Source organism: Doryrhamphus excisus, linkage group LG4 (assembly GCF_037039965.1).
Source record: "Doryrhamphus excisus strain RoL-2023G ecotype Guam linkage group LG4, RoL_Dexc_Guam_v1.1, whole genome shotgun sequence".
NCBI classification, from domain to species: domain Eukaryota; kingdom Metazoa; phylum Chordata; class Actinopteri; order Syngnathiformes; family Syngnathidae; genus Doryrhamphus; species Doryrhamphus excisus.
In genome coordinates, this window is record NC_136360.1 from 13732168 (window position 1) to 13754562 (window position 22395).

Below are 22395 nucleotides of genomic sequence, written 5' to 3' on the forward strand. Positions count from 1 at the left end.
TAGGCGTTTGGCGTTTGGTTGATAACCTCCCGATGCTTTGTATTGTGTGAGTAAGGGTGGAAATGTCAAGAATATGGATGTGATGAAGAGCACTTTAAGTCATAGCCCAGGCTTGAATACATTAGAGAGATACATTAATAGATGTTTTTATGGGTTTCTGCAATTTGTTTTATTGTATTTTTTTACAATAACAATAGAACCTCGAAAATCAAATGCCCTATTTAGTTTAATTTAGTAGGTTCCATCTGCAGTCCGAGGGCAGGTAAGTTAAAACAATAAAATACCAATAATATACCAATGTCAATAATGTGATCAACCTAGATTGTGAGGAAAGAAACATGAATTGGTGCCAGCCACCATCATGCAGTTCAGCAAAGATGATCGAAGTTAGCACTTTGTTTTGATGTTTTACTATCACCGTAATTGTAGATAACCTCTTTAGAATCTTTTAGGACAGTAAGAATTGTAATTGACTTGTGACATCGCCAGTTCAGTTCAGGTTGTAGGATCCATTTCTATTTCAAATGCTATTCCACACTGGAGGAAAAGGTGTGTACCAGGTACTCAACTATTATGTCATAAAAAAGAAAATAACAACGTGATGAGAAGCTTCGCGTGGGCAAAATGATTCATGTCACTTACAGCAATCATAAAGCAACATACCGGAATCATTCATGAGTCATATAACACATTTTACCTTGGAAAGAAAAGTTCCAATAATGTGCTTTAAAGTTCCGGAAATTACGTCCAGACCAGGCATATGTGTACCACTTGCAAAAATCTGAAATGTTATTACCCTTAACACCGTAATCGTGTGGGTTGCGATCTCAGACCACCCATGAATGCTAAAAATCCATGAGTAATTGAGACGCCCACATACTGTAAATGTCTCTTCCAACACTCTATGCCACCATTATACATTACAATAATTGGCCAGAGGAAGTGCTGTCTGCAAGGAATTATTTTGACATTTACCCATACTTGCACAACACAAACACAGCGCTTCTACTCACGGTGCAACCAAAAATACCACAAGTATTACATGTAGAACACAACACATAATGGAACTGCATCATATGGACGACACGGGTACTAAAATAATACAAGCGAAATAATACTATTGTATACTAATTGGTAACCCTCAAGGTAATCTGGGAAACATCTTGTTGGGGATGTTTGTGCATACCTTTGGAGTTTCCTCCGACTACCTACTGTGCAAGTTTTACCAAGCTTTACCAATGGAGGGCAAATTAGATGTTGTGTCTGGTGACATCCCTAATCAGTATCTATTGTATATTTTCATTAACTTTCATTATTTATTCTTCAACCAACCAAATTCCCCTGGTCTTACATTTCTCCAAAGATCCATCCATCCATCTTCTTCCACTTCCACTCCAAGGCTGGTACGGGGAGATAGCATGCTAATCAGGGAACCACAGATTTCTCTCTCCCTGGCTACTTTGTCCAGCTCATCCCGGTGTATCCCGAGGCGTTCCCTGGACACGGTGGAGAGACTATGTCTTCCCTCAGGCCTCCTTACGGTTGCACATGCCCTGAACATCTCTCCAGAGAGGTGTCAGGGAGGCATTTTCGCAAAGATGTTTCGTACAAATATAACGGGGGTGGGTGTACATCAATAAACTTCACTCCCTGACAGCTTAAGAGTCGTGCTGGACGTCGAGTTGACAGTCCGGGCTTTTATTTTGATGGTTAGCGCTCTCAACTCTCGTTCTCTGAACTGCGGGGAAATCAAGGCAAGGTTACATTTTTTTTATTTGCAATCCTTCCAACAGAAAAAAACAAACACTGGATAAAAAGATAACTTTGTTGCTGAAGGTAACTGTGCACTGAAATGTTTAATGACTTGGACTGTGCTTTTGAAAGTCAAATGCATTGCAAAGCCTCCACACGAATTTCATCATCAGAGTTGAGGAATTGCACTGAGCATGAGGAGAAGAAAAGAATTGAGCAATCACAGCTTTTACCCAGAGATGACAATTGAGCCGTGTCACAATATTTTACTGAGTTTCAGCTCCACTTCATGCTACAGGAAGGAGGCGTAGGCGGTGGAATCTTGAGCCGAGTTTGACCAACACCTCAAAGTACTGCCTGATAGGCCAAAAGACCTGGAGGCACATTTATTTAGAATATCATGAAAAATATATGCCATGAAGGGGGAATGCCACGATTGGAAAAAGACGCATCTGAGGACTTGAACTTGAGTTGTTCCACTAGACTTCTTCTTTGCGACTTACCTCTTGAGACTCAAGCCAAGAATCCCCAACCGTATCATCGAGTGGTCAGCACCTGCTCATCCTGAGACAGGAAGTGGTCTTTAATTCCAGTAAACCTGTCTGACCCTTGGGCCATGTTGTCCACAGATTCAGATCTTCCGTGAGGAGCTCAGAGAAGCAGCACAGAAAGCCCACAAGGTGAAGCCGGTCCCCGGAAAGGCCAATGGTGTTCTGGTCCTGAACCAGACCATCAACATCGAAGCCTACGTGGGCCTCATGTCTTTCTTGGGGAACACCAACAAGTTGGGCTACAGCCTAGCCAGAGGAAACCTCGGCTTTTAGAAGGCTCTCGCACAAAGACACCTTTTAATGGAACTCTTGTTAGTGTTCGGGCTTTCTGCGGTTCATTTGGTCTGCGCTGAACACAGTAACCCAACTTGGATGTGGACCAAATCAACCAGTTGTCTCCTACTCCTACTGCCTATGCTACGTCAATCGAGCAGTGATTTCCTCCAGTGAGTGCACGGTAACGTTCTCATTCAGCGCTGCACTTGCCGCATAATGGATACCCCCTGCTGACGCTCTGCTTTTACTATTTGCTCCTCACTGATATGCTAATTCCTCCCGCTCACAACAAGACGCCTTTCTACCTCCCTTGGTGTCCTGTGTTTAAAGCTGCTTGAGATGCACATTTGTCACTGTTTATGTAGTTTGTTTACAGCATACATGCACTGGTGATGGCTCTACTTTTGTCAGGCTTTTATATTTGCTATTGTGTGCTTTTGTGTTTTGTTAAAATTCACCGTTTGTCTTTGTGTTGTGTTTCAAATCCCTGGGGATCTGATGGTGTTTGAAAGTCTACTTTCCGCTCTATTTATGGCATTTCGTTTTAGACTATTACTCTCTTCCATAAATTATTTAAAAACTGGATAACTAGTTGTAGTTTTACATGCAGAAAACAATTCAAAATACACATAAATGACCCATCCATCCATCTTCTATGCCACTTATCCTGATAGGATAGGATCGCGGAGGTATGCCACACAGAGATACCAAGCGGAGAATTGAACCCAAGACGCTAACCACTCGCCCACCGTTTGGCATTTAAGGTTAATTTTGCCTTCCTTGAAGACGTGAATCTACAGTCACACTGCAGGTCAATTCAGATCTTTTTTTCATGTCATTGTGAACAGTACAGTTCTGGTTTTACATACAACTCAGGTCTTATTCGCATGTAGGCGTACTGTAAATCCGATATGCATCCAATCTATTGCACTCTGAATGACCTGATCGCATATACCAATACGTCACCATGCAAGACTTGGATGAAGGTACTCACAGACCTGGGCAAAAGTTCTTCTTCTTCATCCAAAAATAATTGTATTAATTTTGAAGCAGCTCACGGCAATGTCGTAACAGCATGTTTTACCAGAAATTGGCATAGCCCAAATTCTAGCTCAACTCACTTCACTTCGATTCTGCTCTACTACAAGCTACAGTGTCTTAAATGGCTTATTTTCTCTCATTATATACGTGCTCTAAAAAAGGAATCCTACTTTGTGAAAATTAACTTATTGCGGTCAAGTTTGGAAACAATTAACCGCCATAAACACACTGTATATGTTCCGGATCTGTCTTTTTCTTGCGAAATGGTCCACTTATGCCCAGGCTTTAAGAGGTTAAAATAATTGTTTGTCCTATTCCTGCGTCGGTTTCATTTGATTTGGTGGCAACAATCCTTTGTACAGCAAAGAAAAAAATAAAGCATACCTTTTCTGGCAATTTTTCTGATGCTTTACTTGAAATGCTTGTTTTTCCCCTTATGAAAACACAACAGATGAGCAAAAACATCTAAGGTAAGACTTCTATGCCTGCAGTAGCGTCCTGATTGACAAATTCAATTGAATGTAGACAAACTAAAGCCGCAGTAATAGTCTCTCTCAAGGCATTCTTGGCAGGAAATGAGGTTAAGTAGCGAGTGTCGTCCAGCTGCAATTCCACCAGGCAAAGTAAAAAGTAAAGTTCAGCACATTCAGTATCACGTATCATAACCTGAGGGCTTAGAAGGGGTTAACGTGTTTCCTCCCAAAGTGAGGACGTGTCTCTAATCTGGGATCAAGCGCTGCTCTGGCCTGAAGCAAAGCAGCTCGTCCATATTTCTGCTCGCCAGGTTGTAAAAGATGTTCACTACGCAGGATTAACTGCGTCCATAAACATTGGTGCCTTATCTCCCTGAAGAAATGTTGTCCTCTCACAGCTGGCTCACCGACCAATGTCATTGACAAATTATATTACATTTTGTAGTATAAGCTCTTTTTTCCCTTTCAACTTTTTCTTCCATCCATCCATTTTCTATGCCGCTTATCCATATTAGGTCGCAGGGGTATGCTGGAATCCCAGAGGCATGGTACACCCTGGACTGGTGGCCAGCCAATCACAGGGCACATATAGACAAACAACCAGTCACACTCACATTCATACCTATGGACAATTTGGAGTCGCCAATTAACCTAGCATGTTTTTGGAATGTGGGAGGAAACCGGAGTACCTGGAGAAAACCCACACTTGCACAGGGAGAACATTCAAACTCCACCCAGAGATGCCCAAGAGGAGATCTAATCTAGGTCTTCCAGGTCTCTTGACTGTGAGGCCAGCATGCTAACCACTCAAAATTAACCACATTAACTACAACATTAATTGTTTTGTTTGTTCATTCATTCAACCATTCACACTCACATTCATACCTATGGACAATTTGGAGTCGCCAATTAGCATGTTTTTGGAATGTGGGAGGAATCCGGAGTTCCCGAAGAAAACCCACGCATGCACGGGGAGAACATGTAAACTCCACACAGAGATGGACGTGGGTGGAATCAAACGCAGGTCTCCTAGCTGTGTGGCCTGCGCACTAACCACTCGACCCTGTTTTGTTTTTCTTTCATAATATTACAACTCATATTAAATCGGACCTGCTAATTTTTTGACCCTTTGTATTGAGTTGTGGTCTCCTATAGAGCAGCTACACACAATAACCTGCACAGAAAGCTTTCTAGATCTTCCAGCTGTGTTTTCTTTGATTTGTGCTTCCTGCTAAAATGGTCTGTTTTAATTTATTTCACCCACGGCCCGCCTCCAGGCATTGGTCACACACCTAAAGTGCTTCCCAACTATGAACCATATAAGGAAATCCACCCCTTTGTGATGTCACAAAGGAATGTTTTTCTCACACCTTTTGAAATTGAGCCATCCCAAATTTCTTTCAGGGTTCACTTCCAAATATGCAAACCTCATTATCTGAAACGTTGGCATCGTTTAACACGAGAATACAACATTGTAAGTACATTTGTATGTCAGAAAAGTGGAAAAAGCATCAAGAGTCCAACTTTTTTCTTTTAATATTACTGCTGATTTTTCCATTTCTGCTGCTGTTGGTTTTTGTTAATGTTTTTTTTTCGTTAAATTATATATTTAGAATGTGCCCTTGGCCAATTAAAAAAAACTGCAGTGGGCTATGAAGGGCCACTGGGCCGCACTTTGATTGACATGCTCATTCCATTGTTTAATTATCAGATGTGTGATTCTCAGTGGAATCTTCTTCCATGAAGTGACACCAGAGTCGGGATATAGGTTAAATATGGGCGTGTGCGTGCCTCACCAGTATGCGTGGGTGTGTTGTTGTCAATGATCAGCGCTGTCCTCAGCTGCTCCTTTTTTCGCAATTGCAGATTATGTACCGCCCTTGGGCTACATAATCAACGTTTGCATTTGAAAAGTCGACAATACTTACGTTGGGTCTTAAATTTTACTGACAGTGCTTTTGTTTTTTTTAGCTGCTTGACTCAAGTTTGTTACCAGAGATGAAATTCTTCCGTCTAAGTTGAGGTTGATTTAAAAAGTTGCCATTTCCTAGTTTGTTACCCCAGGATACGCCCTTTCACTGGGCTAAACAGCTGGCGAAACGTGCTGCAACGTGCCTCTTATTAAATTCAGTTGGACCTGAACTACAGTCCTCACGCTTAGCAAAGTGACGTGTTAAATCCACATTGCACCATGGCTACATTGTTTTGATTTATGGCTACTGAATAGGTGGCATTTGCTTTACTCTCTCAAAATAAATGTTGTCGTTTTTCAACTCAAAATTGTATAATATACATATGGACCTACCATCTCAGGCAACTTTTATTTCATTTTTTCAAGGAGTTTCCTAACCCGAAGATGACTCATTTTAGTAACAGAAGTGAGTTTGCAAAAGCATGTTGACACTGTACATATTAAAAATAAACAGGTAACATAAGAAAATAATTTAGGTAACAGGACTGCACCGATTCCACCCTTGGCCATCTCTGTGTGGAGTTTGCATGTTCTCCCTGTGCATGCGTGGGTTTTCTCCAGGTACTCCGGTTTCCTCGCACATTCCAAAAACATGCTAGGTTAATTGGCCACTCCAAATTGTCCATAGGTATGAATGTGAGTGTGAATGGTTGTTTGTCTATACGTGCCCTGTGATTGGCTGGCGAGGTGTACCCCGCCTCTTGCCCGAAGACAGCTGGGATAGACTCCAGCACCCCCGCGACCCTCATGAGGAAAAAGCAGTAGAAAATGAATGAATGAATGAATGACTGCACTGATATTTTAATCAACCCCCGCCCTCGACCAAGATCTGAAAGGTACGGCATCCTACGGACAATGTGACTTGTAGATTATTACACTTTTTCCAGAGGAGGTAATGCGTGACGGTAAAAATCCGCATGACCAAAATGTGAATTTTAAGCTCAGATAATTTAAAATAGCTAGCCACTTTTTTTCTCATGCCTTGAAGCCTGCCACTTAAACAGACAGAAGCAAGATGTCGTCACATCTTGTATGCTTCAGAACAGTCATTTAGTGCTTCATGCACACAGCCTCATCATGGAACACACACAAAGACATGCATGTGATGCAGCTTTCACGTTAAAGGTGATCGATCTCAAGTCTGAGATAACAGCGTGGAGCAGTGTCAAAAAATGCAGAATCACCAACGGGTTTCAAAAAGCCAGACTACTGCATGATGAAGAAGACTGCTCAAGCTCAAGGGCTAATTTGCATCTGGATGAAAGAGACAGAGAGCAACAACAATAGAGTGTGAGAGAGACTGTGTGATGAAGGAATCTTGAGGTTGTTTAATTCCAACACTGAAGAAAACTACTTTAGTGCTTTTAGTGCATAGCACTGTTAGGAAAAAAAACACTTTAATTAAAAGTTGAAATATCTCAGGTTGTGATGTGGACACCCGTGTCTTATAGATAGGTGCTGCCTATATACGTACATACAAAGCTTTTTTGCAGCTTATATTCAGGTGTGCTCAATCAGTCTGGGGAATATTATGGTAAAAAAGTAGTTCTTCTGGAGAAGAGCGATACATGCGTTCTTGTTAGAGTCTCCTAAAGTATTCAGTTAGACCTCGATTGACTGAAAGTTAGCGGAGACAAACGGTCAAAGTGAGTTTTTGGGTAGGGTAGGTTGGCTGGGCCTTTCCCTTAGATATAGGATGAGAAGCTCTGTCTCGGAGGACGTCAGATTCGAACTGCAGCACCACGGCACAGAGAGGAGCCAGATAAGGACTCTCGGGTCAGGATGCCTTGCAGCTGCTGCAATTTCATTCTACTATATGTAAAATGACAAAGGATTCTGATTCCGGACGCCTCCTTGCAGATGTGTTCAGGGCACGTACGACTGGTCGGAGACCTCGGCCAAGACCCAGGACACGTTGAAGAGACTATGTCTCTCTTGACTGGGAGAAGCTATACGAAGCAGGCGGGGAGAGGGAAACCTGAGGTCGGGTCATGGAGGTTGATCAGTACAATGCCTACTACTGCGGGCATCAGTATTTTACGCAGTGCAACACTGGCAGACAAACAGCAGTTCCCAACATTCAGATAGATTTTAACCAATGGTGATTTTTTCGTCCAATTTCCGCCTCTAAGTCTTACTAGCCTGTTTTTTTTACAGACAAAAAAATGACTTTCCGCGCCAATGATTGCATTCCTGTCTTGAAAGGTAAGTTGTTACCTCGGGGGAGATAATGTGCCTCCCGCCTCTCTCCAATTATTTCTCCGCCCGTCGACTGATCAGTTGGCGGTTGGCGGCTTTTGGACCGACACAAAAACACACTTTGTTGGCACAGTCCTCCGAGTCACACTGTTGACTTTTTTGGCGGGCTAAAGAACGAGTTTTGTATCAAAGACTTCTCGGGTGCAATTGTTTTCCATTGCGCTGCAAATGACGAAGGTTTAAAATTTGGGGACCTGGTATAGGTTGCTATTGTACTTAATTTATGGACTGGTGTAACCACGTAACATATGTTTGTCGCGTCACGCAACTGTCTGTTCATTCACACATATGCAGCTGCCAGAATAGAGGGGAAAATGACAGAGGTCCGGACATTGGGGCTCTTATAGGCTACAGGGAAGGGATTTGGTCGCTGGGGTTTAACTGGAGGTCAAGGTCTGCTGGAAGTTATCTTTCGGGAATGTGAGGCGAGGTGATTTCCCCTCTGCCCTGAAGAGGAATGCGATCGGGAAAGTGAGAGGCTTAAAAAAGTACCCCTCAATTCCTACGACCCCAAACGGCCCCGGCTAACGACCAGAGCTGCTCGGGATGCTTGAGGCGCGTAACATAAGACAAATTCTACGAGACGCTCTCGCCATCCCGGTGCGGCACGCCGTCTTTTCGGCTCTCGGAAATACCTGCAAATCCGCAGCCCAAGTAACCCGGCCTCATTTTCGCTGGTCGGCATTTTCCCGGTTTGTTTGGTAAACACGTTCCACCTGTCAGGGGAGCGCTGGTTGCTAACGGGCCAAGTCCATCGGCTTTTTATGCTATTTTGCGGCGCCACAGCCTCCCCATCTGTTGCCCTGGCATCAGCGGATGCAGTAAGTGTGAAGGAGCGAACGTGTGAGGGGAGGTGCGCACGTACGTATGTACTGTATGTGTACGCAGGCTACCGGCTTGTTGTCCTGCTCTTGTCGCAGACATGGAGACACTGTTTTTATTTATCCTCCCCCCAGCTGTCACTGTTGTGTCTGGAGCTCTTTTGCTGAACTCGCCGGCCGATGGGACCCTTGGAGAAGTGTCAAATCCATTAACCCTCCCAACTATGTAGAATGTTACAGCCGAGAACACACCCTGGATTCCTGCAGGGGAAAACAAAAGCTGAAATGGGACGTCCAATAAACACGCGGCTCTACCTTTCTACTGAGTCAGCAACTCTTTCGGAACATCTTACAACCCTGTGATGAAAAGACGGTACAATAATCACAACTTTTCTCAAGCAATGAAAATATTTCACTCTTTTTGTCTGCATTTAGAACTAACAGCGTTTGAGTGTTGGACAGATACGCTAATAAAAATCTATGGCTGTTTTGAAGTGCGTTTATTATCGGATTTTAGCGCTCTGTTTGCGGTTTGTATTCCTGCCTTGAAGTTTGATGCTGGTTTTAAGTCATCAATACTTTTTAGCTTGTATCGCCATGAGCTTTTTAGAATGTTCTTTGTCCTTTTGAATGTGTTCCCGCGAATGTCATCCGACCCCGCCCACCGCCTCAGTTCAAAACAGAGATGATGCAGAGATGAATATATCTGTAGAAGATTCCTAAGGATCTTTGACCAGTGTTTTTGTCACATTGAGGATCTTCGAAGAGCATTTTTGCAGTAGATTTTTTGTTGTTTATGTTGTGGTATAGTTGTTTAGATATTTGAGCTGTCACAAAACAAAATGAGTCAGAATGAAAGTTACACTAAGCTATCAATGTTCTCCTGCTGATTACTAAAGAACTCATGAAACATATGTTTTCATGTCTCACATAAGGATTGTGGATGAAGGCAAAATTCCCCTCAAAGTGCAATTTTCCTTTAAAAACGGCAGAGGGCTCCTGTTATGTAGATGATCTTTGACAATATTTTTTTTTTTTTGAAGTAGAGTCTTAAACCAAGCACTCCTGAAATACGTACATAGGATCTTTGGCTAGAGTTCTTGCAGTATGTCTTGAAGAACAGCAGATAATTCCTGTCATATAGAGGATCTTTAATGAGCCCAGTTGATGCTTAAAAACAGCAGCGTGTTCCTGTCAGAGAATCTATGACAAGCATAATCCTCAAAAACATCACTTTTGTTATATAGAGCATATTTGACTAGTGTTTTGCAGTATGTCCTCAAAAACAGTGTGTTCCTGTTATATTGAGGATCTTTGATGAGTGTGGATGGGGGGTTAAAAACTTATTAAAACAATATTCAGTCGCATATTTTTGGAAATAGGTCCCCACAAACAGCAGTGTGCTCCTATCATGTAGAGGATCCTTGAATATTTTACCAGCATTTAAAATACTGCATCTGTTTCAGGTTATGATTTTCTGACTTCATAATTGACATTTAACCATTTGCTGAAAAAGTGCACAAAAATGAAAAGCTTACCTTTCCAGCATGTAGTGAAGCAGCAGTGAGTGTGCATCTTCTTAAGTGTGTCTGAAATAAAAACAAGTTCTAAAAATACCATGCACAGACATTTAAAAATATGTTCATAGCTAAAGATAATGCCGGTATGATAGTTTTAAAATAGTAAAGCTTGGGGTAAACATCGTCCAGGTTTGACAAGCATATGGAAAAGCATCAGCAATGCTGATCACGTGCTGCAGCTGCAGGTGCAAGGTGTGCATGAAAATATAGGGGCGCCTCCAGTTTAAAGTGAGGAAAACGTGTCGTTTTCGATCTGTTGGAGTGGGTGTGTGGGAATTTTTTTTTTTTTGGAAGCATACGTTTTTCCAAAATGTCTTCACAGATGAAGATGATTAACTGATTAAGAGGTGTGTCCCAATACTTTTGCACATCGATGCAATTTATTTACTTGAAGTAAATGTTGTAAAATGGCTGCATGTGCAACTTTTGGGCTGGCATGTGGATGATAATGATGATTGCACTCTCAGACATATTTTACATGTCAGATGGCATCCGAGAGTGAATCTGCGCTGCCGTGTCAGTCATCTTCCCGGGTCAGTTTGGATGCCCCTCCATTCGAAGGCGGGCAGACGGTCAGCGGCAGTGAGGGTGAGCGGCGATGACAACTTGCTGGAAAGGCTTCACTGAAGAAGAATGAGCAGAGTCTGTTGGCATGGGCAGGCAAGCTGATCTCACACACACACATTACACACACTCTTTATTATTTATACCACACTGCACAGCTGTCTTCTATGTGATGATGGTCCAAGTCCAAATTTGTACCAGTTTATTATGTTGAACCTCACATTTCTGTCCTGTTGCATTTGATGTTCACCTTCTGGCCAGCAGGGGGACTCAACACATCTTTTGTACAGTCATGGCCAAAGTTTTGGAGAATGACAAAAATATCAATTTCCAATTTCCTCTGTTTTTATTATGACAATCAGCTTATACTCCAGAATGTTATGAAGAGTGGTGAGAGAAATGGCAATTAATTGCAAAGTCCCTCTTCGTCATGAAAGGAACTAAATCCCCTAAAAGCATTTCCACTGCATTTCAGCCCTGCCACAAAATGAGCAGCTGGTTAAGATGGTTAAGATAGGTGAGAGTGTTGACAAGGACAGAAGCTGGAGATGATTGATTAAAAATAATGGACTGGATGCTTTAAAAACGTGGGTGGTTTTGACTTAATTTTTTGTTTTTCCACTGTCAACCATGGTTTCCTGCAAGGAAACATATGTATGCAATCATCATTGCACAAAAAGGGCTTCACAAAATATTGCTGCTTGTAAGATTGCACCTAAACCAACTATTCATCAGATCATTAAGAACTTCAAGAAGGATTTGGGTTGTTGTGAAGAAGTCGTCAGGGCACCCAGGAAAGTCCAGCCAGCGTCTGGATTGTCTTTGAAGGGTGATTTAACTGTAGAATCGGGGTACCACCAGTGCAGCTCTTGCTCAGGAATGTCAGCAGGCAGAATCGAGTGCATCTACTGTATATGCACACTGAGGCGAAGACTTTTGGAAAAAGACATGGTGTCAAGGGCAACAAGCCACTTCCATCCATCCATCCATCCATCCATCCATTTTCCAAAGATGCCTTTTCCAAAGTCAAAAGTGAAAGCTTAAAGGGGACCTATTATGCTTTTTCCACTTTTCTGACCTATAAATGTGGTTAGAATGTTGTATTCTCATGTAAAACGGTGGCAAAGTTTCAGATAATGAGGTTTGCACATTGGAAGTGCTTGCAAGTGCTCCTGAGTGCTTCTGGCAAAATGTGTCTGACAATGAGTGCTCCTCCTGGGGCAAGCGAGGTGGACGGAGCATCCTCACGTCCTGGTTCTCCAGAGCTGCACCGCAACAGCGCTGCCCATACTCTTTTCAAGTAGCTCTCCAAAGGTTTCATTGATTTATTATCAACTCCTACACCAACAAAATTAGAAAGTAGCATTCAGCAGTAGTTCGGAGCGCTTGGGAGTATGACTTATCACATCAGAGTGGGAGTGCCCGGAAGCGGGCCATGGGTGGAATAAGTTAAAACAGACTGTTTTGGAAATCCAAGAAAATACAGCTGGAAAAGGTGCAGATTCTGGAAGATATAAAAACCTTTATGTGCAGAATATTGTGTGTAACTTCTCTATAGGAGTCCACAACTCAATACAAAGAGCCAAAAAATTTGCACAATATGCCCCCCTTTAAGTAACATAGTAAAATCTGAAAACACAAAAAATAAACATTAATGCCGCAAGTGTGAACTCACTACCACAATCTGCTCAAGCATTTTTGATAAGAGGCATACAATCATACATATTACACACTTCAAGAAAATATATATAAAGACAACCAAATATAAGACATTGGGTTTGAACACAAAAAGTATTTCCACTTTGTCCAAACAGTATGATGTACAATTTTAGTAGTTTTAAAAATTGACTGTGACTTTAGGAGTGGTTCAAATTTATAATCCCGTAATCCATAATTGCACATGGTGATTAGTTATAATTAATCAATTTGACAACTGTGATTAATCTGATAATCTTTTGACAGTCCAAGTAATATAAAAAAACAATTCCTTTAATTCCAGTATTCAAGCTCTATTGTGGCCTGGAGTTCATTTATTACCCTTCAGTAATGTTAATCACTGTGGGCTTTTATGCCTGGGGGGCCAGTTTGCTCAGAAAGTGTAACGTTTTACGAGCGAGGTTAAGATGTCACTCTGAGCCTCAGTTTAACCAGCTCTCCTCGAACTGTCCCCCCAGCCTACTGACCTTTGGTACGGGGCGTGGTGGACTGAGGGTGAGAGTGGGATATCGCTCTCTCGCTCTCCCAGCAACCTCCCCTCATACTTGACAAATATGCCTGGGACATGGCTGGCATGTTGTACGCAGATGTCCCGTTGGCAGGAGGTACATTTGAGAGCGTGGGGATGTCAGACGGGCGACAGCTGTGGGCTCCCATTTCACCAGATGTCCACGGTTGCTAGCCGACGTAAGCCGGACATCCCCTATGCGTAGTGTGCATGCACGGTATGAGCCTGGAGCACGGTGTGTTTGTGGCAGGGCTTCCGGGAAGTGATGCTAGACTTCTGACTAAACCAGGGGTGACCAAAGTGTGGCCTGTGGCTGTTATTTTTTATTGCTCATGAAACATTCTAAAAATATAATTCAACAAAAAACGTAACACAAACAAAAATGGGAAAATCAGCAATAATAAAGTCAAAATATCACAGTTGGAAAAAAGTTGGAATCTAACAAGAAAAAGTTCAGATTTTACAAGAATATTATGAGGAAAAACATCATTTCAGTTCTCTAAATTTGAAATATTGTAGAAAAAATAAGTTTTATTAAAATATGACAAACAACACAAAATCTGGTTAGGTAGAAAAAATTCGAATAAAACCATTATTATGAGAATAAAATTTACAGGAAAAAAGTTGACATAGTAGTAAAATTAAAATGGAAAAAACTGCCGTAATTGTACAAGAATTAAGTCAAAATATTAAGAGAAAAAAGTATTGCAATGAGAGAAAGTAACCGTTTATAACTCTATATGAAGAAAATAGTCATTTGAGTAGCATAGAGTTTTAATAGTAAAGAAAAATGTCAATTCAAACAAAATAAAGTTGTCATTTTTGGAAAATTAGGTCGGGAAAAAAGTTATGATATGCAAATACAATTAAAGTATTATGAAAAGAAAATGTATGAAGAAAATTATGCAAAATTAAAATACATAAACATTGGAAAAATTAGCAGAAATTATAAAAGTCAAAAAACAAAGGGGACCTATTATGCTTTTTCCACTTTTCCACACTAAAATGCTAAAGCTACTTACCATTGAGAGACGTATTTAAGTAACCTCTTTTCTTGAGAAACTTCCGACTGTACAGTCTCCACTTCCGAATCGGATTCGGCATCCAACACATATGGCTGTATGTTAAAAGATGATATTTTAAAAAGATAAATCGCTGTTTATTATCAACTCCTATAAAGTTGGCAGCACAAACCGGAACTCTTTCTATGCACTCAGGACTGTAACCAACCACAGCAGAGTGGGCGTGCCTGGAGGTGGTCTGTGGGTGGAATACATTAAAATAGACCATTTTCGCGGGAACCCCAAAATCAAAAGAAATACAGCTGAATAGGTGCAGATACTGGAAGAACTTGAACGCTTTCTATGCTGGTTATCGTGTGTAGCTGCTCTATAGGAGTCCACAACTCACACAACTGGCCGAAAAATTAGAACAATAGGTCCTTTTTAGCAGAAAAAGGTTTGATTTTACAAGAATAAATATTGACATTTTAGTAGGATAAAGTTAAAGTATAAATGAAAAACGAAAAAATAAAACAAATCATGAGAAACGAACACACCAACAAATAATGTTGTAATTTTTGGTTGTTTTTATTGTTATTGTTGTTGGATAAAGTCTTCTACCAGTGTGAAGAGCCCTGAGAAGTGCTATATTAAATCTAATCCATTATTATTATTGTTATTATTATTATTATTATTATGCATTTCCACCAATATGGCAAAGCTGAAGTGCAGTTTTTTCTCAAAATGACTAATTAGTTAGGACTTATTCACTGCATCAAACCTGTCATTGGTACTTTTCTGCCAAAGAACGGCGAGTGGCATTCCGACAGAGTTTACATTCCGTCAGCGTAAGAGAGAGAGCAGCTTTTCTCTGCTGTGCCGCTCTCCGTCTGCAGCTTGATGTAAGCCAGGCCCGGCTTGACTTGGGTTACATTTGAATGCTTCCTGGCATCACTGAAATCTATTCAAGACCTTCTTTTAACATTGTTTTGATACCTGGGATAGTGTGTTGTTTTGAAAGGCCTCACTCGTTGAAAGATGGGCTTCTTTTCTTTGCCTGGTGACTCTTTGACTGTTGCAGACACAGGCTTAGGTGTATGCGTGTGTGTGTGTGTGTGTGTGTGTGTGTGTACGCAGAAGGTATTCTTCTCATAGTGAGGACAAAAAGCTAAAATAGAGGATATAACGATGAACAAAACAAAAGGACATGCCCATGCTCTCTGGCTTTTGTTGTTTCATTCCCGATCTGCCTTGCCAGCGTGTCCTTGAGCGGAAAGACACTGGAGCCGACTCCGTCATGCAGTGTATGAATGTGTTTATGGTTGTGTTGGCACGTTGGCGCCTTGCAGCGCATACGACTGAATGTATACAGCACCACACCAAAATAATGCACTTTATCCAGGCTAGTGTTAAACACCCTTTTCATTCACCCACATGATACCGATGTTGCAACGTATCGGCTAATACTAATATCAATCTGATCCGATATCAGCAGGTATCATACATACTTTTATGACATATTGGAAAAAGCTTGATCAAGTGATATTACTCAAACAGAGAACAATAATCAGCAACAGTATGAGAAACAACATTCAGAGGGTGTTGGTTGTTTGGGTTTGTTTTGCTAGGAACTCCTTTCTATTTTTTTGGTTCGAATGCACGATGGGATTAATCGAATTCCCGGTTCTGTGCTACTGCGAGGGACTTGTGTGCAATGGGTTTTGCACTTAGACTTCGATGTCACTCATGCTAGCATGTTAGCACATGCTCTTGTTGTGATCACGCTGAATAGAAGTGTTAGAGAGGAGTATGGAATGGAATGCTTGTATCAGAGTGCTGATATCGGAGATTTTAGATGCAGGTCAATGTATTCCTCTATTGTTTTTGTTTTTTTCTATCCAATATGCTTTGTAGAGATGCTCAATACTGTAATCCGTCATTTACAGCGGTAAATTGGTTCCAGACCTGACTGTGATTTAATTTTTAGAAGTGGAATACTTTAATACTTTCTTTTAGAGCATAGAAAACCTTACATACATTCATTCATTCATTCATTTTCTGCCGCTTATCCTCACAAGGGTCGCAGGGGTGCTGGAGCCTATCCCAGCTGTTTTCGGGCGAGAGGCGGTGTACACCCTGGACTGGTGGCCAGCCAATCACAGGGCACATATAGACAAACAACCATTCACACTCACATTCATACCTATGGACAATTTGGAGTCGCCATTTAACCTAGCATGTTTTTGGAATGTGGGAGGAAACCGGAGTACCCGGAGAAAACCCACGCATTCACGGGGAGACCATGAAAACTCCACACAGAGATGCCAGACGGTGGAATCGAAATTGCCTTCCAAATACATTTTTAACATTATTAGAGCCCTCTAGATATGCGATAACACCCCTATAGTCCCAGTTACACTCCTGTTACCCAATATAGTATACTTAATAAGAGAAAATGGAAATAAATGTGTGTGCATTGTTGTAAATGTGTGATGTCGAAGTTGAGTTTTATCTTGGTGTAGATTACGGCCGCATTGGTTGTGATTATTGTGCCTGTTGTGAGATCATTCAAAGTGCGAAGTGCTGAGGGATTCACATATTGACTTTCATATCAATATCCGTTCAGCATTCTATTACTGATATCAATCAATACTCTCGCATTCCCATCAACCATACTGAAAACATGATGTTTCTTTACTGTGATACCAATCAATGCATTTCACAAATAAACACTGTGCAAAATGACATAAATCCTGTAATATAAGTTAGATGAAAAAATGCCATATGTATTTTTAAAGCTTTTGTCTCAACAAAATAGTCATTCAGAAAGATCATGAGCAATAGTCAGACAAATAACATATTCTACTATCCACTACTTAGACTGAATAGTTAATATATTCACCAATAAGAATCCAACTAAATAATGCTGAAATGATCCAATTTGGAAAGCTGCACATTTCTATGTGGCACAAACATCCATATATAGACTAATACAATGAGTGAAATTCTTAACAGCGTGTCTCGCATGAAAGAAACACAACAGATTAGACCAGTATAACCAGTGCTTTCATTTGCAAATAGCATATTTACAATCCAATTCCACACCACTCGTTCTGGAACAGTTCTAACAGTTCTAAGAGTCCAAGTAAATATTTTTTAATCCTTTGGTGAGCTGCCTGTTTGCAGGCTCTGCATCACGTTATGCCTTTTTGCTCCTTTCAAGTTTTCTTGTATTCTTAGAATGTGCCCCTAATCAATAAAAATGAACAGCAGGCCGCTAATGGCCCCCGGGCTGCACTTTGGACATCACTGGTTTAGGGATTTAGGCTTCAGGGTGGGGTTAGGGGTTAAGAGGTAGGTTGAAGGGGTTACGGGTAAGGGTTACTAGTAGGAGTTAATGAAGGGAAAGGTATAAGTCAGGGGTGTCCAAACTGCAACCCAGGGGCCATTTGCACCCCCCTGCTGTTTTTCTTTATCAGCCCATAGCACATTCTAAAAATATAACCAAAAATAACAACAGCAAAAATTTGCAGTGATCTTTAGGGTTGTCGATATTAGCTTGTTAACAGTGGTGACTAATTTATTGGAACCATACCTCGCTGTTATGATGGCAGACGGAAGCACAGTGGAATGTCCCTACCCAGTCACACACAGTCTGAACCTCTTTTATAACTTTATTCTGACCTGGACACATCAACAGCAGTTCCAACAGCATAAATGTATCTCTAGTCCACCTCTGAACGACACATCCTCATTTCACTAGATGACCGCTAGATGCATTCACAAACACTCCGATAGTCACAGTTATGCATTCATGTGTGGTCAAAATAAATAGAAAGACATAGAAAAACAAGAAGTTATCACTCACTAATTCAGTGGTTCTCAATTATTTTCTGTGCTGGAGCCAATCCCAGCTGCCTTCGGGCGAGAGGCAGGGTACACACTGGACTGGTGGCCAGCCAATCACAGGGCACATATAGACAAACAACCATTCACACTCACATTCATACCTATGGACAATTTGGAGTCAACAATTAACCTAGCATGTTTTTGGAATGAGGTCTGCGTGCTAACCACTCGACTGCCGTGCAGCCGTGATTAATCATGATTAGTGAATTAAAAAATTGTGATTAATCTGATTAAAAACAGAAAGAAAGAAACCAAACATATTGAATAGCAATTTTCCAAGAATGAAGTCAAAAAGATGTGATTTTACAAGAATAACATTTTAATATTATGGAGGGAAAATAATAACAATAATAATAATAACATATACATTAAAATATATTGCATTAATGAAATATATCAATAAAATTATGAACAAAATTCCTTCATTCATTTTCTACCGCTTTTCCTCACCTTTCCTCGCCTATCGTCGGGCAAGAGGCGGGGTACACCTTGGTACACAGGGCACATATAGACAAACAACCATTCACACTCACATTCATACCTATGGACAATTTGGAGTCACCAATTAACCTAGCATGTTTTTGGAATGTGGGAGGAAACCGGAGTACCCGGAGAAAACCCACGCATGCACAGGGAGAACATGCAAACTCCACACAGAGATGGCCGAGGGTGGAATTGAACCCTGGTCTCCTAGCTGTGAGGTCTGCACGCTAACAACTCGTCCGCCGTGCCGCCCTATAAACAAAATATGAATCAAATTCAAAAATTTTGCAAAATGTTACAATAGCTGAGATGCATTTTTTTCTTGAAATATACATATATACTGTAACTTCTTAGCATATCTAGAGGTGTTGCTTTACAAAATATCATAATATATCCAACGTTGGCCTTGCTTCATAGACATTTTAATGACGGTCCGGACATGAAGACACTAAAAAGGTTGGTAATGCTACTTTGAGACTTTTAGCTGGGTGTACGTATGTTGCAACACCGAGCAGTCACCGGGAAGGATCGGGACAGGGTGGGGCTGGAAGAGGAGCAATTTTGCGTGTCTGCAGATTAGATGGAAAAACTGACTGATGACACATTCATCACATTTTCCGCCCTTCACTTTTGTCTGCAAACACAGCCAGGTGGGAATAACGAGCGTTAAAAAGCCAGCGGTGCGCATTAATGATCCTTTTAAACGTTGTCCTCCCGAGATCGCTGTTTGATGTCCGAGTTAAAGTTCAGAGATTCGTCATGGTGTTGCTTTCGGGATGTCGTATGTGAGCGCCTGTCAGGAAGACGCATGTTTCAGATGCTAGCTGAGCCGTCAAAGCGGGACACCGTGCTCTGGAAGCATCAAGCTAGAACCAAATGGGATGCACAGGACCCCTGAGGCTCTCCAAACCAGTTCTGCAAGCTTCTTTGCCAGCCTGGTGCTACCCTAAGAACACATTTGTTTTTCCAGACTGGTTATTTCCCTCTTGTTTAAAACTTCTTGTTTGACAAAGCAAAAACAAACTCTGAAGGTGTAATTCATGCAGGCGTAACAAAGCATGTTGTACCTGAGGGCTTCCTTAACCTTCTAAACATGAAATCACACGTGACTCCTCACCTTTTACTGCTGCGATGCAACCTGGGGGAGGAACATAAGTTATTTGTTATTTTACAGCATTTCTTCCAATTAAATGAGGACTCGGCTGAACAAACGACAGTTTCGACCCAGCCAAGTTCTGGAACCTCCAAAGTTGAACACAATATCTTTCTGCTTCACTTCCAAATTGCTCGAATTTCAAATTACAGTCGCAACTTTGCTGAACATATTTCACGACTTCACTCTACCACAGGTTTTTGAAAATAATGTTAATAATAAAGTTATAGTTGTTTTGTGGTGGATCACATCCCTTTATTCACCCAAAAATAAAGATTTTCAAGCAAATATTACAAATTTGTTGGCCTTAATGAAGCAATTTCAAGTATAAATATGGATAAATGGACAAAAAATAAATATAAGGCATTAAGGAGACACATTCAAAGACAAGATATGTAGTATTCTACATTGGCCAATGGGTGTCAGTAATCTTACATTGATGAGACAATAGCCACCAAATTGCAGCCTTACGCCATTTGCAGCCAATGGTGTTTTTTTATTGGCCCTCTGCACATTCTAAAAATACAAGTAAAGAACATTTAACTTTTAAAACCATCAGAGAAAATGGAAAACAGACAGTAATTCTACAACAATATTGATCAAATCTTAAAAGGGGACCTATTCGGCCTTTTGTATTGAGTTGTGGACTCCTATAGCGCAGGTACACATGATAACCAACACGGAAAGCTTTCTAGATCTTCCAGAATCTGCACCTATTCAGCTGTATTTCTTTGGATTTCGTGATTCCCACAAAAACAGTCTGTTTTAATTTATTCCGCCTACAGGTACACCCACTCCGCTGTGGTTGGTCACATTCCCGAGTGCTTAGAAGGACTTCCGGTTTGTGCCGCAAGCTGTGGACCCAACTCTATAGGAGTTGATAAACGGTCTTGGAGTTGATAATAAACAGCGATGTATCTTTTTGAAAGGTCGGCTTTTAACATACAGCCATTTGTGTTGAATCCCAAACCCAATCCGGAAGTGGCGACTGGACAGTCGGAAGTATCTCAAGAAAAGAGGTTACTTCAAGACGTCTCTCAATTGTAAGTGGCTTTAGCATTTTAGCGTGGAAAAGTGAAAACGCTTAATAGGTCCCCCTTCTTTCTTTTTTTCTGCAAAGTTTTCCAATGTTTATGTATTTTAATATTCCCAATATTTCAGTTTTCTTCTTAAATAATCTTCTTCATACATTTTCCTTTCATAATGTTTTAATTGTATTTGCACGTTTTGTTTTTATTCCCATATTATAACTTTTTTCCAACCTAATTTTCCAAAAATGACAACGTTGTTTTGTTTAAATTGACATTTTTCTTTACTATTAAATCTCTATGCTACTCAAATGACATTTTTTTTCTCTGTATAGAGTTTATTCTCATAAAACGGTTACTTTTTCTCATTACAATACTTTTTTCTCTTAATATTTTGACTTAATTCTTGTACAATTACAGCAGGTTTTTCTATTTTAATTTTACTACCATGTCAACTTTTTTCCTGTAAATTTTATTCTTGTAATTATTTTATTTGCAATTTTTAAACTTTATTTCCATAGCCTTATAACTTTCTACACAAGATTTTCAGAAAATGACAAGTTTATTTGTTGTTTGTTTGTCATATTTTAATAAAACGTATTTTTTCTATAATATTAAAAATTTAGTGAACTGAAATGTTTTTCTCATAATATTCTTGTAAAATCTTTTTCTTGTTTCCCCTTTTTTTTTACTTTTATCATTCCTGCAAATTTTTCCAAGGTTTGTGTTTTTTGTTATGTTTTTTCCCAATACTTCAGCTTTCTTCTTAAATAATCGTCTTCATACATTTTCTCTTCATAATATTTTAATTGTATTTGCAATTCAGTATTGGTATTACTCTAAAAGAGACACTTGCCACCTCGATCAACATCAGCTTCGCATGCGGTGATCAGTCTGCAGAGCGAAATGCGGTGTCCGTCTGTAGTAATACTAGAAGTAGTAGAGCGGAAGCGGCCAGCGGCGACATGGTCTGCCACTAGTCCCCTGACACCTAAACAGATACAACAGATACCCTAGCACAATCCCAAACCATGTCACAGACAGATTGACGTGTGACGTTACGCCGCAGGAAGCCGCTCTACCTGACACAACGAGCGTTCCAGCTCGCTGTGCCGGATCGGCTTTCACATGCGGTCATAGCAATGTCGATTCTCTAAAGCCCCTCAATTAGCAAATCTCCGCCTGGGTTGACATCACCCGGTGGGCATGAAGCAGCCGGGTGGCCACTATGAGAAATCAATCTAATTCAAGGTCATTTTTTATTGATTCTGCCTGGTAAGAGCTGAGCCGTGATGACTGTTTTTGTCG

General features: G+C 40.8%; 2 protein-coding genes across 8 annotated transcripts in view; both read left to right on the forward strand.

Moving 5' to 3' along the window:
* The window catches only part of tprg1 (tumor protein p63 regulated 1), a 29685-nt gene extending 17839 nt beyond the window's left edge, over nt 1-11846 (forward strand). Inside the window, exons 5-6 of one of the 4 annotated variants that reach the window (XM_058072885.2) lie at nt 7926-8048; nt 8223-8249. In XM_058072885.2, coding sequence (XP_057928868.2) covers nt 7926-8048; nt 8223-8234 — 135 coding nt within the window. In that variant the 3' untranslated portion in view covers nt 8235-8249. Of the gene's footprint in view, nt 1-2381; nt 4614-7925; nt 8049-8222; nt 8250-11192 lie in introns of those variants that run through there. The other 3 variants (XM_058072884.2, XM_058072883.2, XM_078790245.1) reach the window with 3 other exon arrangements.
* The window catches only part of tp63 (tumor protein p63), a 55042-nt gene continuing 43888 nt past the window's right edge, over nt 11242-22395 (forward strand). The window contains exon 1 of one of the 4 annotated variants that reach the window (XM_058072879.2): nt 11242-11385. Coding sequence is in view for 1 of the 4 variants with exons in the window: in XM_058072875.2 (XP_057928858.1) it covers nt 11378-11385 (8 nt within the window). In the remaining 3 variants the exon portion in view is untranslated. The remainder of the gene's footprint in view (nt 11386-22395) is intronic. The other 3 variants (XM_058072875.2, XM_058072872.2, XM_058072874.2) reach the window with 3 other exon arrangements.